At 36.6% G+C, this 13,546-nt stretch overlaps 1 protein-coding gene across 4 annotated transcripts in view; it reads left to right on the forward strand.

Moving 5' to 3' along the window:
- Positions 1-8,039, forward strand: part of OSBPL6 (oxysterol binding protein like 6) — a 51,981-nt gene extending 43,942 nt beyond the window's left edge. For all 4 annotated transcript variants that reach the window (XM_086466240.1, XM_086466241.1, XM_086466243.1 and 1 more), the window contains 8 exons: positions 1,178-1,315; positions 1,655-1,718; positions 2,358-2,436; positions 3,727-3,871; positions 4,949-5,093; positions 6,115-6,241; positions 6,813-6,935; positions 7,931-8,039. In XM_086466240.1, coding sequence (XP_086322366.1) covers positions 1,178-1,315; positions 1,655-1,718; positions 2,358-2,436; positions 3,727-3,871; positions 4,949-5,093; positions 6,115-6,241; positions 6,813-6,935; positions 7,931-8,039 — 930 coding nt within the window. The remainder of the gene's footprint in view (positions 1-1,177; positions 1,316-1,654; positions 1,719-2,357; positions 2,437-3,726; positions 3,872-4,948; positions 5,094-6,114; positions 6,242-6,812; positions 6,936-7,930) is intronic.
- The last annotated feature ends 5,507 nt before the right edge of the window (positions 8,040-13,546 follow it).

Below are 13,546 nucleotides of genomic sequence, written 5' to 3' on the forward strand. Positions count from 1 at the left end.
ACCTTTGAGGGTCCCTTCCAGCCCGATGAATTCTATGATTCTATGACTACTTGGCAGAAGTGCTGAATACCCAAAGCATCAGTGGTAGCAGTGCTGTGAATATGTTGCCTGCTTCTTCACTGTTCTCTGAAAAATCAGGACTTTGCTATCTTAAATAAGCATTCAATAGTGGTGGAAACTTTTTTCTTCTTACTGCTCTATATATCATAAAGATAGTAAACCCCCTCATTTCTCTGTAGTATCTTATAATTAAATTAATGAAAAAGGTTTTGGAAGAATGAAGGTTTTTACTGTTGAAGAAAAGCCTGTAAAAAGAGCGTTAATTCTGTTGATGCTGCATTTATGAAAAAGATGAAATTGATAGAGTACCCATTACACAGTGGGAAGAAAATAAAAAATTTTTGTAAAAGCTCACACAAGTTAAGTCCTTGCTAGCATGAGGAGAGGGTGATGTGGTTAAGGTTCACCCCACGGTTAACAGATTATCCATAGCTGAGTGATTTTTATCCCTGTATTGCTCTTCTGAAGTTTTGGACTTCTGAGTGCCTGTTGTGATGTTTTTGTTTTGTTTTGTTTTGTTTTTAACTCTGCCAAAGGGAGCAGTAATCTGAATTACTGTGGCATGTCACTTAGCTTATTACTCTCAACTAGGTCTGGTGTAGAGATTACTAAATTTTGGTTGTACATGTAGACAAGGGGCTGATAAGGCTCTGCATGCATGGCAGATCCTGAGATAACTCTGCCTTAGGGACATCCTAAGTGAGAGCTGTTTATATTTGGCACTAAATAAAGTAGTTCCCATAGGAAAATGGTGTGTGATCTTGTCATTAGAAGTTGTCATATAATATTTATTCAGAGAGAGCATGGACTAGAGGTGGGTCTGTGTTTTAGATTATTAGTGATAAGCCTGGTCAAAGGTAGAAAACCTATCTTGTGCAGATTGTTATTTTAGGGGACTGTTGAAAGACACTGACTGAGGCCATGAGGAAAAACAAATTATATCAACAAAAGAAACACAATTTATACTGGTTCTGGCTGGGCTGTATGGCTTCACTCTTAGGCATGCTTCATTAATCCAGATTTCACTCCGAGTGAGTTGCATGATATCACATAGTGATGGCATATACACAAGAATCTCTGCCTATTCTCACTTATGTTCTTGTCTGTATTTTCACAGGTTCTCATAGCTGCTTTTGCAGCATCAGGCTATGCCTCTACGTACTTTAGAGCAGGAAGCAAGCCATTTAACCCAGTGCTTGGTGAAACTTATGAATGTATTAGAGAAGACAAAGGATTTCGATTTTTCTCAGAGCAGGTAAAGCTTGTTTCTAGATAGACACTCCTGTTTAGATTCTTTTTTTTTTAAATAGAGTAATCTTGTTTTTTCTGTCTAGTTAGAATAGCTTGCTTTCTTAGTAGTAAAGAAGGTGGTTAGTATGAGTGAAATTTGTTAAATGCTGTATTTTTATAGTAATCACAAGGAAGTGATTTAAGTACATAGTGTTTTAAGTACAAACTTAAGTTGCATCTGTTTTCATAGCAACATAGGCTGATAAATAGTGTGGGCTATTTAGTATTTTCATATTGTAGTAACAGTTGTATTGTCTTAGAAATTAAAATGAATCATGTTTAACTCAGCCAAACTGTTTTCCAGGTTAGCCACCATCCTCCCATTTCGGCCTGTCACTGTGAATCGAAGAACTTTGTGTTTTGGCAAGGTATACGTTTTTAATTCAAAAACATAACTCCTTTTTTTATTAGCAAGTAAAAACTTTGTCTATACAAGCTGAGCTTGGCATTTGGAACTTACTCAAAATTTCTATACTTATTATTTTTGTAGTAACATATTACGAACTGATGCTCTGAATTACTTCACTTGAAATTCTCATTCTTAAGAGTGAGCAGACATGCTACAACTTCCCTTGTCACTTGCAGTCTGTTTATACTTTTCTGCTTAAAAACTGTTTACCAAGAAAATTATTATTTCTTACAAACACAAGCAGTTCTTTTTACACAGTTGAACAAGCAGCTCTTTCTTTCCTTGTATCTGCTGGCACATGCATTTAATTTGTATTGAATGTTTTCATGAGAGATTTGACAATAACGTAGCACAAGCATGACTTCTAGAAGAAAATCAAACTTATCTTTAGCTTTTCTAACCTAATGTCATTATCTAGTTTTCTGGTTGTTTTTTGGTTTTGTGTTTTTTTTTTTCTTTTGTATTTTCATGGCAACCTCATACTATCCTGTTTTAAACTGGATGGCCTAGCATAGATCATCTCCTGTGTGACGCAGATCACTGCAAGGGGGAGACTTTGGTCCTTTTGATTTTGTAAATATTTCACTATTATATTCAGATATCAGGTGGAAAAACAAATTCTGGGGGAAATCAATGGAAATTCTGCCAGTTGGAACCTTGAATGTGACTCTTCCAAAGTAAGCTACTGTCCTGTTTCCTTCTGGTTTTGGTCTTTGCTGCAATCTAATCTGTGCTGCCTTGTGAATGGATTGGGGGAAGTGTATGCAGACATCACATGAATTGTACTGGTGAGATTTAGGGCTGAGCTCAAATCCCTCCTTAGTGTACAGGTGGGGATACTGAAGCATTTTTGAGCCTGAAGATCCGTTTGGGTTTTTGGAGGAAAAATATACAAACTCTCTAGAAAATGATAGACAGAGTGGGATAGAAATGTTTTAGGAGATCCCAAGTTTTACGTGTACAGTAGCGATCAACTCTTCAGAACAAGGCTGCAATATAGGACTGCCAGCAGCTAGCGCCATTCGTACGAAGGTACTCAATAGTACTGAGTTCCCTCAGAACAACCACTAGTAACAATTTAAGGTCATTTTTCAAAATGTAGATCTGCCAAAATGTGTTCTTCAGAAGTTGACAGAGTAGTGAGCAGAAGTAGTTTCACCACAGGTGAGACTAGTTGCAAGTTGTAAATCCTGAGAATATGCAAGGAGAGCATAGTTGAAACGTGTCTGCTGATTTTGCAGTACTATTCCTGCTCCTGTACATTGCAGCCAGCCTTTCTTTCTGCTTCTAACAGTATGACATCCCTACACTTCACCTCTTTATCCATCTCATGAAAATTGAAGTAAATCCACTCAGGAGCATCTCTGTCTCCTGTCTTCATGCTTGCTCCTCAGCTCTGAAGGAAATTGTGCTTTGCACAATATTAGTTCGCTCACTTTATTTATTGTTTGACAATAGAGATGCTCTGACTTTAAGTAGGTGTTACAGAGGGAAAGGGATGATATGCCAGTGAGCTTCTGCTTCCTACTTCCTTTCAGTTATCTCCTTTTTTTGTTCTATTTGTAGTTTAATTACATTGTCTGCTTATAGCCTCAATTCAGCCTTATGTTGATCTTTTGGTCCCTGTCCTGCCCCTAAAGGAATTGTGACCACATCACAGTTAATGTTCTGAGGACAGTGAATATGTTGTGGGGGGCTTTTGTGGTTCCTAATGTCTTGATTTGTGGTTTATAGAACCATTCTTCAGTTCTCTATGCTACAGCTTAGGTGAGCTCCTCTATGGAGGACTAGTAATGTAGCCAGAACCAGTAACTTATTAAATAAACAATAACTTATTAAAGTTATTGTTTCAAAAGTTTTTGAGGAATATGGTCTTATATTTACAGTAACAGAGTTATGGTTTTATGTGTTGCCCATAATGATCATGATTAATGTATCTTACCAACTGCTTGTTAATCTGTTCTTAGGTATGGAGACTACTATGTCTGGAACAAAGTCACTACTTGCATACATAATATTCTTAGTGGAAGGAGGTGGATAGAACACTATGGAGAGATAACTATCAGAAACACAAAAAGCAGTGTTTGTATTTGTAAACTCACGTTTGTCAAGGTAACATATGTATTCTAATACGTATCATATATTCATAAACCTGCATAGTTTAAGCATAAATTAAGGTGTTTCTTCAGTATTCCTGAAATGCACATTCCACATTTTGTCTATTAAACATTTGTAAATATGTGAATTGTCAAATAGTATGACGCTATCGCATTAAACTTTTGATATCAGTGTGCTGCATTGCTGTATAGCTGCGTGCTATGCTGCTGTTGTTTTTAGGTTAACAATGAAATGTCAAAATTTCTTTTCTATTACCACGATGAAAACACAAAGTCGCTGTAGACTTCTGTTCTATTTTACTTCTGCCTCTATGAGAATTTAGCAGTCAATATTTTATCTCTTTAGATTAAATAATGCTGCTGTGGTTCATAGTATTTTAATATCCAGACAAAGACCATATATAAAAACAGATCACTGTATAGCTATGTTACTAGCAATTATTTTCCCTAAAAATAAGTATGTCTTCATATTGCATCAAAATACATCAATACCATTGCAGTGTTAGCAATGGTTCATTACTGTAAATCTGAAATTCACATTTTGATGGATGTTCTGAGAATGGGTGACTGGCCATTAAATATGTCTAAGAAAAGCAAGACAGAGAAGAGAAACAGAAAGCAACGAATAACAACACTGGCTGAACATCTTCCCTGCTGCAAACAGTAGTGTGCAGCACCCATCAAAGGATTCCCTTACAGCTATATTCTGTATTTCTCCATATAGAAGAAGAGAGTTAGATGGCTCTGAGCTTGCAACTTGCAGTGTCATTGTTGCTGAATTGTGTGGGATTTGGGTTAATGAACAACAATATAGTTCTCATATGTGCAGATAATTTAAATGCCTTTATACCAAACCCATCTATCAAATTGTTCAGGGTTTCTCATGTAATAAATAAATTAATATTCAGATCATGTGAATTATGAATTCTGGTATTCTTGGTTCCAGGTGATCTGTTCCAATACAAAATTTGGACAGTCAGTGCCACATACTAAGATTCGTGCAGTATCTGTATTGATACAATGGGTAATGTGAAAAACAGTGTGAACTAGTAATTCTTTGTTAAACTTGCAGGTGAACTACTGGAATTCAAATGTAAATGAGGTCCAGGGTGTTGTGATAGATCAAGAAGGGAAAGTGGTTCATCGCCTATTTGGAAAGTGGCATGAAGGCCTTTATTGTGGAGTTGCACCTTCAGCCAAATGCATATGGAGGCCAGGTAAGAAGCTTGTAATAAACTCTGACAGGCCCTGTAGTATAACCCTTAACTATGTAAAGCTGTTCTAGCCTTCATTTCAAATACACAAAATACTACTGGAGCAATTAAATTTTTGGCTAGACAAATAAACAAGAATTTACATGAGTTTATAATAATGGTAAATGGAAATGTTCTTACAGGGCATAGTGTTCCACATCTCAGTCTGACTCCTGGTCAAATATCCTGGTGTTTTGGGGTCAACATTAAGAATAAAATTAAGAAAAAAAAAAAATTGGTTGTCTGGGCCTGCCTGCCTGCTTTCTCACGGAGAGCAGGGTAGCTTGTTTGGATTCGACAAATAGGAGGTGCCAGTTCATTGAGTTTGTTGTCTTCAGGCTTTATTAGCCTAAAGGATTAGTCCTGAGAGATGGGGAGCTCCTGTGATTTCAGGAGCTGATTTCAACTTCCTTACTGCTTGCTTGGAGGCACTGAGGTTGCATTAGTCATTCTTTGCACCTACACTGTCTTTCGTACATGCAGAGTGATTGTCCAAGAATTGTAATTATTGTTAGTATTTTGAACCCTACTTTGCATCCTGCTCTTTGCAATGTCCACTCTGACTGCCGTTGGTGCTGAAGGTGTTGGACAGTGCCAAATCAGTCTGCGAGTGGGCGTTATGTTCCAAAATTAACTCTGAAATCAGTTAAGGTTGGCTTTTATATGGACATTTGATAAGCCCACTTTCCAGGAAACAGGAAACTATCTTGAAAATCTTGAAAGCAGTAATTTTTATTTAAAAAGGAAGGAAGATCATAGAAGTTTTGAATCTATTAGCATGTAATTACAACCTCTGCAGGATAAGCACTTGAAATTAATATTTAGTGAATGTTTTTCCACCTAGAGATAGCTTCTGATGCTTTTTAATTGTGTGTAAGAATAAAATATATTAATATTTTTGCTGTTATAGTTTAATAAATAATCTCTTGCATATTTAGAGTAATAGTTTAAAAAGCTTTTTTCTTTCTCATACATATTCGTACAGGCTCCATGCCAACCAATTATGAACGTTATTATGGCTTCACAAGGTTTGCTATTGAGCTCAATGAATTAGATCCTTTACTGAAAGATCTTCTTCCTACAACAGATGCGCGATTCAGGCCGGATCAAAGGCAAGAATGCTTATACACTGAGTATTTTGTGGTTTTAAGGCTGGGTTTGGCTGAGTATTGAATTTTGTCTATGTCTTCACTACAGTCTGAACTAAGTTTTGGAGGATTCTGCTAGCAGAGAAGGTATTCAGTATTGCAATCAAAGTTCTGCTTTACCCCGTTGAGGGGTTCTATATACCTGTTGGTATAGTAGAGCTATAGTGCAGGCTTTGGGCAGAGGTGGGGTTCCTCATAACAAACTGGAAAGACAGGCTCTGAAATATCATGCCCTCCTCCTATGAATGCAAGCAACATCAATTCCCTCCTAACTCTCAGTTCATAGTACTTCAATGTTTGTGATCTGCTGAAGTTATTAAAGAAAGTGTATGCCTTAGGCTATAGGTCAGGTACATGTAACTGGGGAGTCACATCTTGGTTATTCTTATTTTATGATGTTACGACTAGATCTGAAAGTGGGTTCAACACAGACAACAGGCTTGGCTTCTACTTGTCTTTCATGATGGTTGGTACTAGAAAATCCCTTGTTCTGGACACTGTATGATTGCTATAGGACCTGCTGTTCTTCATACAGGCTTCTGGAGGAAGGAAATATAGAAGCGGCAGCATCTGAGAAACTAAGAATAGAGGAGCTTCAGAGAGGTCGGAGGCGGTACATGGAAGAAAACAGCATTGAATATGTACCCAAATTTTTTAAGTGAGTCTGTTCATTTCAGTAGTAAGTTTCAGTTTTCTCTAGCATGACTCGACAAAGTACTACAAGAATTACCACCAATGTAGTCTGTTAATCATGAAAGCCTGGAAAATGGCAATTTTAAGGAAAATAATGAGATGCCTGATCTCTGCCTGAAGCAATTTTTATGTAGTTTAAAGCTTCATAATTTAAAGATCATATTCTCACAAAAGGCAACAGCTGTACAAGCCTGATGCACCTCTTGGACAATGTTTTTTGAACTTTGAAGTGGAATAGAAGTATAATATTAGGATGTAAGTTATTGGTTTAAGTCATTGCATAAACAAAGTAATAAATAGTGACCTGAACAACATCATACATCCATATATATATATATATATAGGTATATATAAATATGTGTGTGTGTGTGTATATACACACACACTCTTAAATTACAATTTGTTTATTTTTTTGGCGGGGGGGGGGGGGGAGGATGGCTTCAGTTGTTGTTATTTTAAATTAAGCATTCTTCTGAAAGAAGGGATAGTCATACCAAATAGCCTGATGTTTAGCATGGGGAATCAAAAGTGAAAAGTTTGAATGTGCTTGATGCAGTTTTGTAGTGGAAGATAAGCAATATACAGAGGATATACAAATGGTATAAAGGGTAAAAGGCTTATATTCTGCAAGCTACATCTCTTGGTTGATCTCCTGCACATAGTCAGGATCTGTAATGGCCAAAGAGGCTTTAAGACCTGCTCACAGAGATCAGGAAACAGCTTTGCAATCTTGGCTGTTTTCTAAACCTTCTGCTTTTGACACAGGTAGAGTTTGATTTTTGTTTTTAAATCACTGACTGTTCTTGTGTCCTTTAGAAATAAGAAATCAGGTTTAGTATTGGGTTAGACTAGAGAGGTATGGAATTTGATTTCATATTGCGTAAGAACAGAGATCTCTGGTCAGAACTTTTTTTTTCCTCTCTTTTATGTGTTTTATTTTACTTTTTTTTCTTTCTACAGAAAAGTTATCGATGCTAATCAAAGAGAAGCCTGGGTTACCAACGACACCTACTGGGAACTGCGAAAGGATCCTGGCTTTAGTAAAGTAGAAATTCCTGTACTATGGTAAACTGAGAATGTAGATCTAGTAAACATATCACTCTGAAGAAAAAAATAACTATGCACAATATGTTCTTATAGCTAAGCGTGGTTTGTGGGTCTATGGAAAAACCTCTATCATTTGCATTTATATTCATCTTTATAATGGACTTCTGAAAGTGCATTAGACGAGGCCCCTGACCACTTCTGGATCTTTTTAATTTTGCAGCAGCCATTAAAAAAAAAAAAAAAAAAGAAAAAAAGAAAAAAAAAGGAAACAGAAACCTTTTGAAGTTTCATACACTGAAAATTCAGAACAAAAGAAGCAGATGAGTTATCCAAAGTCACTCGGAAGAGGTGGTAAACGCAAAACTGCAACCGGTGCTTTAAACAGACATTAAGTGTAATGTAATTTAAATTAAAAAAAAAAAGGGGGGGGGAAGAAAAAGAGAAAAAAAAAATCCATTTTGTTTTGACTGGTTTTGTTAAAAACTCTTGGGTCACAACACTGTCATTTCTGGCTTCAGGTTAGTCCTTTGGTGTGATGTGCTTGGACTGGCCTTTGACAAAAAGATATGCTTTTCCGGAAGCTGTTCCCATTCATATGCCATTGTTCATGCCTTAAACAAAATATGAAGATGTACAGTAAGTAATTTTAAAATACGTATGCTTAGGCTTGTGTGAAGGGCAGATTTTTAAAGCACTAGAATTTTGTCACTATATAAATATTGGAGAACCTGCATTATTTAAAATCAAAAGACAATGAAACATCTAGCTGTATTTCAGCGGAATGAGATCTACTGTACATGCCTTGGGAAGCTGACTGTATAATCAGACTGAAAAGAAACTAACTGGTTGATTTTGAGACAATTTTGGTAAATGCATATAAATTGCTAGCAGGAAGTTCATATTCTAAATGAGTGATACTGACTTGCAATCATCACTTTTACCACTGGCTGGACATAGTCTCTCAGTGAATCTCATTTCCCCATAACTGTTTATACAATTAGAATTCCCTGAAGCTTTGCAACAGTGTTAAAAGCACAGAAAGATTTCATGGGAAGGCCCCTGGCTTCTCTCCAGAGGCTGGATAGTACTGTAAATGTAACTATTTTCTGCCACACGCACTGTTCACTGGCTCTGTTTTTTCCCCATCCACTTTTCATATCTAAATTTGTGTTTGAGAGTATGGCAGAGGCTCCCATGTGTTGTAGCTAACAACTACTACTTGTGTTGCCAAAATAGCCTTTGTGCAAAATTATATTTTACAGTTTTTCATAAAGTGATTCTATATTTTTTGATTAAGAACCAAGTCTTTTATTTGTTGCTAAGCCTCACTTAATATATGTGGGAGAAGGCTTGGCACTTTCTATTTGAAAATCTCTGAAACACTGAACAGTAGGAGGGCAGATTTTAATAAAAGGAAAAAAGTAATTTTGTTAGGTAAAAACTTCATTCCATATGGTATGATCTAGTCTTCCATTTATGCATGTATTATACATCCAGGCACTGATGATAGGTTAGATTTCATGCATATACACTGTATGTCTTTCTACACATACATAGCATACATAGCGCACTTGATTTTTTTCTATTTAAGATTTATTCCAGTTCTGAGACATAAAAAAATGATGAGATAGGCATGTAATCCTGCCAGCAGAGCTGCTTGAACAGTTCTCAGTAGACTAGCGCACATACCCAGCGCTCTGCCTGCTTCTTTCTTTTGCAGTCAGGTGCCTACAGAGCTAAGATTACATTTAGTTCTCCCACTTGTTTGTATGGCAAAGCAATCAGCAGGGCAACTAGCTACTAATGAATCCAATTTCTTCACACAATTCTGCTATCACAAAGAACTAGGAAAATGTAAAGAAAATATTAAGTAGACGTTTTAAGAATTGTGAATGCTCATGAATTGCTTATGAATGTGTGGTATAAAAAAAAGCCTGTGTCCAGATTGACAGGATTTCTTCCAAAGAAAATTTTTAATACAAAGAATGGTATCTTTTTCTTTCCTAGTTGATCCTAGTCTGATTTTTTTTTTTTTAAACTTTGTGTTTTTTTTTTTTTTCCTAGTTCTGCAATTGTTATGGTAAGAAAATGAAAATATATCAAAGTTTGGGTTTTTTTTAGTCATGTTTGGTTAACTTCATCCTACTTGCTTTAATGACATCACACTATGAATCAAGTTGGCACACTGTGTACAAAATAGCAATTAATTATTCTGTGTCACTTTCCTTAAAAACAGCATTATCAAACATTTGCCCACCTCATGCTCCAGTCTTTATGTGATATTAGAAAGCATTATGTGTGTATGACTGCAAGTACATTCGAGAAAATTCATGTCCTCACATTTTTTGAAAGTTGGTTTTTAATTTAAATACGTAAATAAGATCTTTGGTTTTACAGTGTTCTGCTAGTGCTTTGTGAATGCCATTATTTGCAACGCAAACTGAAACTTGGTGAACACTAAAGATGCTGTCACTGATTTAATTATTTTTTACAATTGTTTATTTGACACTCATTGAAATAAAAATAGCATTAACATTTTTAGTATTAAAAGAAATTGTGACATGCTAAATCTTTTCATTGAAGGCACTTTTCAAGCCTACTGAATGTTAAATTAGTTGATTAGTAAGTAGAGGAAACACAAAACAATGCATCACAAAATATTTGCAGTCTTTATCAGAAATTGAAAAATGTTAGCAGATATACCATAAGGCTATTTCCTATAGCGCAGAATTCTCTGGATTCTGTGAAAAATCTTTTATTGAGTTTTTCCTGTAACCTTGGGGGACATCATGACATATTTTGTTCCGTTTCTAAAGAGAGTGGGTTGACAGAGGATAGGTTCTATCCAAGTGATGATTTTTAGACAGCCTGTGAAATTTCACTGAGTTGTGGGGAATAGTGGGCTTTCCACATCCCCTGCCAGTGCAGTGCAGAATGGGGTTTCCCATGTTGCGATGAGAACGCACTGTTGGCTTCTTTGCAGCCTGGCACCCATTGTAAGTGCCTGCTGCTTTTCAGCAGGACTGCTGCTCAGCTGTCCCTTTGGCACATGGGATATTTCCATCCCAGGTGCAGACCTTTGCACTTCTATTGAACCTCGTGAAGTGTCTTCTGGTGCAGTCCTCAAGCCGACCATTGTCCAGTTTGAAGCTCTGCCATTTGGTGTGCAGTCTCATCCTTCTAATTTAATGTCAGCTGCAAACTTGATAGTATGTAGTCTATGTCCTTGCCCAGGTCACTAGTGAGATGTTGATTGACATAGGCCACAAAATTGACCCCTGCAGGGCTGTCCTCATTGCGGGCTGCCATCAGGGTGTAAGCCATTGATCAGCGCCTTTCAAGCCGGGCCATTCAGGCAGTTTTCAGCCCACCTCATTCCCTTCATCCAGGCAGTATTTCTTTCTGAAAGGCATGAAAAATACTTAGCAACTCAGTAGATTTAATTGCTATAAGTTTGGTATGTGATGAAAATTAGTGCAAATCATTTGACATTTAAAACCCTTTAAACAATTTAAGAAGTGCTGACTTTCACTACAAAGACATATACGTTGCTTTTTCCTGTGTTTTCTCAAGGTGCTTATTTCTATGTAAAATACACAACCCGTATGCTTTTGTTTCTCAATAGTGAACTGTACTTTCAATTAATATTTTAAAACTGTACCTTAATTTGTTCCCTTTTCTGGTACTGCGGATGTTAAGGTAATAGTAGCTATTTTCATCAAATGTAATGTCTTATAAAGACTTAAATAGCTTCATTTATTTTAGATCTGTATTAACAAGATGGTAGATTTTTTGGCATATTAGAAATTGTTATCTCACTGGGAGATACCATTTGAATATGAGTTGATTTTCGTACAGTATCACTGTGATTAAAAAGTGATCTAGACACGCATTCTTATTTTAGACAGATGTAAGTTGCATGAAATAAACTTTTTTGTATTTGGCTTTAAAAGTGAACTCCCACTATAATATTCTTTTCATCTTACACATAATGTTGCCCTTTTTTTTCCCTTCATTTTGAACTTCTGACTCTGAATGTGCTTGTATGGCATGTGTGGGTTTTATGTGAATAGCACATGCTAGGCCTATGTTGCGTGTTGCAGTACTTATATATGACAGAGTTTTGAAAGGTGTGGCACTTAATTCCCTACTGAACACTGTCAGAGCTTTATGGAAACAAATTACACAAACCTGAAGGTACACTAGGAGCCAGCGCTGGTCCTGCCCTCATGGGTGCCTGGTGAGGAGCTTGCATCTGGGCCATGCCCTGTGTTTCCCATGGAGGTAACATGGGATTTTCTTACCCTTGAGCCAGGCAGAGTGGAGCCCAGTGCAATGTGGTCTTGTTCATAGGTTTCTCTCAAAGAACCTGAATTTTTAGAAATACCCGGGAAGGGAGGGGAGGTTCATTTGCACTTGCACAATAACCAAGAGGGCTGAATATGCCAATTCTCTGTGAGTTTTGCAAAACTTGCTTTTACTAGCAAAGCTCTGTTAGTATAGGGAAGGTTTGTCTGGTCTCCTTGTTTTATAGGATTTTGAATATTGTCTGATGCAGAGGTAAACACTAGTTGTTTGACATGCTGTTGGCTGCAGTCATAATCTGAGGAATTAACTCTATTTTATATGTCATTACTAATACTGGAGCTGCATAGTGAAAGTAAAGGAGAGTTTTCAGATTAAATCCACCTGAAAGGAAAGGGTATTTGTATTCATATGCTAAAATGACAGGAGGGGTTAAGTTAGAGGATTTGGCCCAGCTGGGGGAGAAAGATTAATATTGACAGAGGTGTGTAAGAAACACTGGAAGGGTCTCAGTGGTCACCCTGTGTTATACACAGACCTGGGAGAAAGCTTACAAATTTTACTGTCATAACCACTTACTTTGGCAACTACTGGAGCTGAAAATACTATCTTGAGTTTTCTTCCTGTCTGTCATTAAGTAACAGTCATCAAAATTGTATAAAACTTGAATTTGCTCTTTAGAGCATATATTGATAAAAGCAGGGGTAGGCAGGGATACAGTGCCAACTAAGGGTTTTTGTTAATATGCTCAAAATTGCAAAGATGTATTTAGTATGAAAAGTAGTACAATTTTCTACTTTACCATCCCTGGTTACTTTTATTATAATACTGGTATCACTCAGAAGTAGTTTCATGGAGAAAGGTCTCACGTCACTCACAAGAATGTTGCAAATCTAAGTAAGCTCAGAGAAATGGCTTATTTACAGCAATTTATTTTATTTTTGTATTATATGTTGTAAGGAGTCTACTTACAAAAGCAAATACATTATTTGCTCTTTGAACTAGGGAATATAAAACACCTGAATTCATTAGCTTTGGTCTAAGCTATGTCTTTCTTCCTCTAAATTGAAAAGCCTCTTTATAAAAGCATTTTTATATGGTATCTTGTAGGTTTAAAAAGTGATAGCAGTGTACTTGTAGGTGTTTTATCTGCCTGTCTCCCCTTTCGTCAAGTTTTGTGGTATGGTAAACCCATCATATCTTTATTTTTTTTCCCTTCCTTGC

This window comes from Leptosomus discolor, chromosome 5 (genome assembly GCF_034619465.1).
Source record: "Leptosomus discolor isolate bLepDis1 chromosome 5, bLepDis1.hap2, whole genome shotgun sequence".
Classification (NCBI taxonomy): Eukaryota; Metazoa; Chordata; class Aves; order Leptosomiformes; family Leptosomidae; genus Leptosomus; species Leptosomus discolor.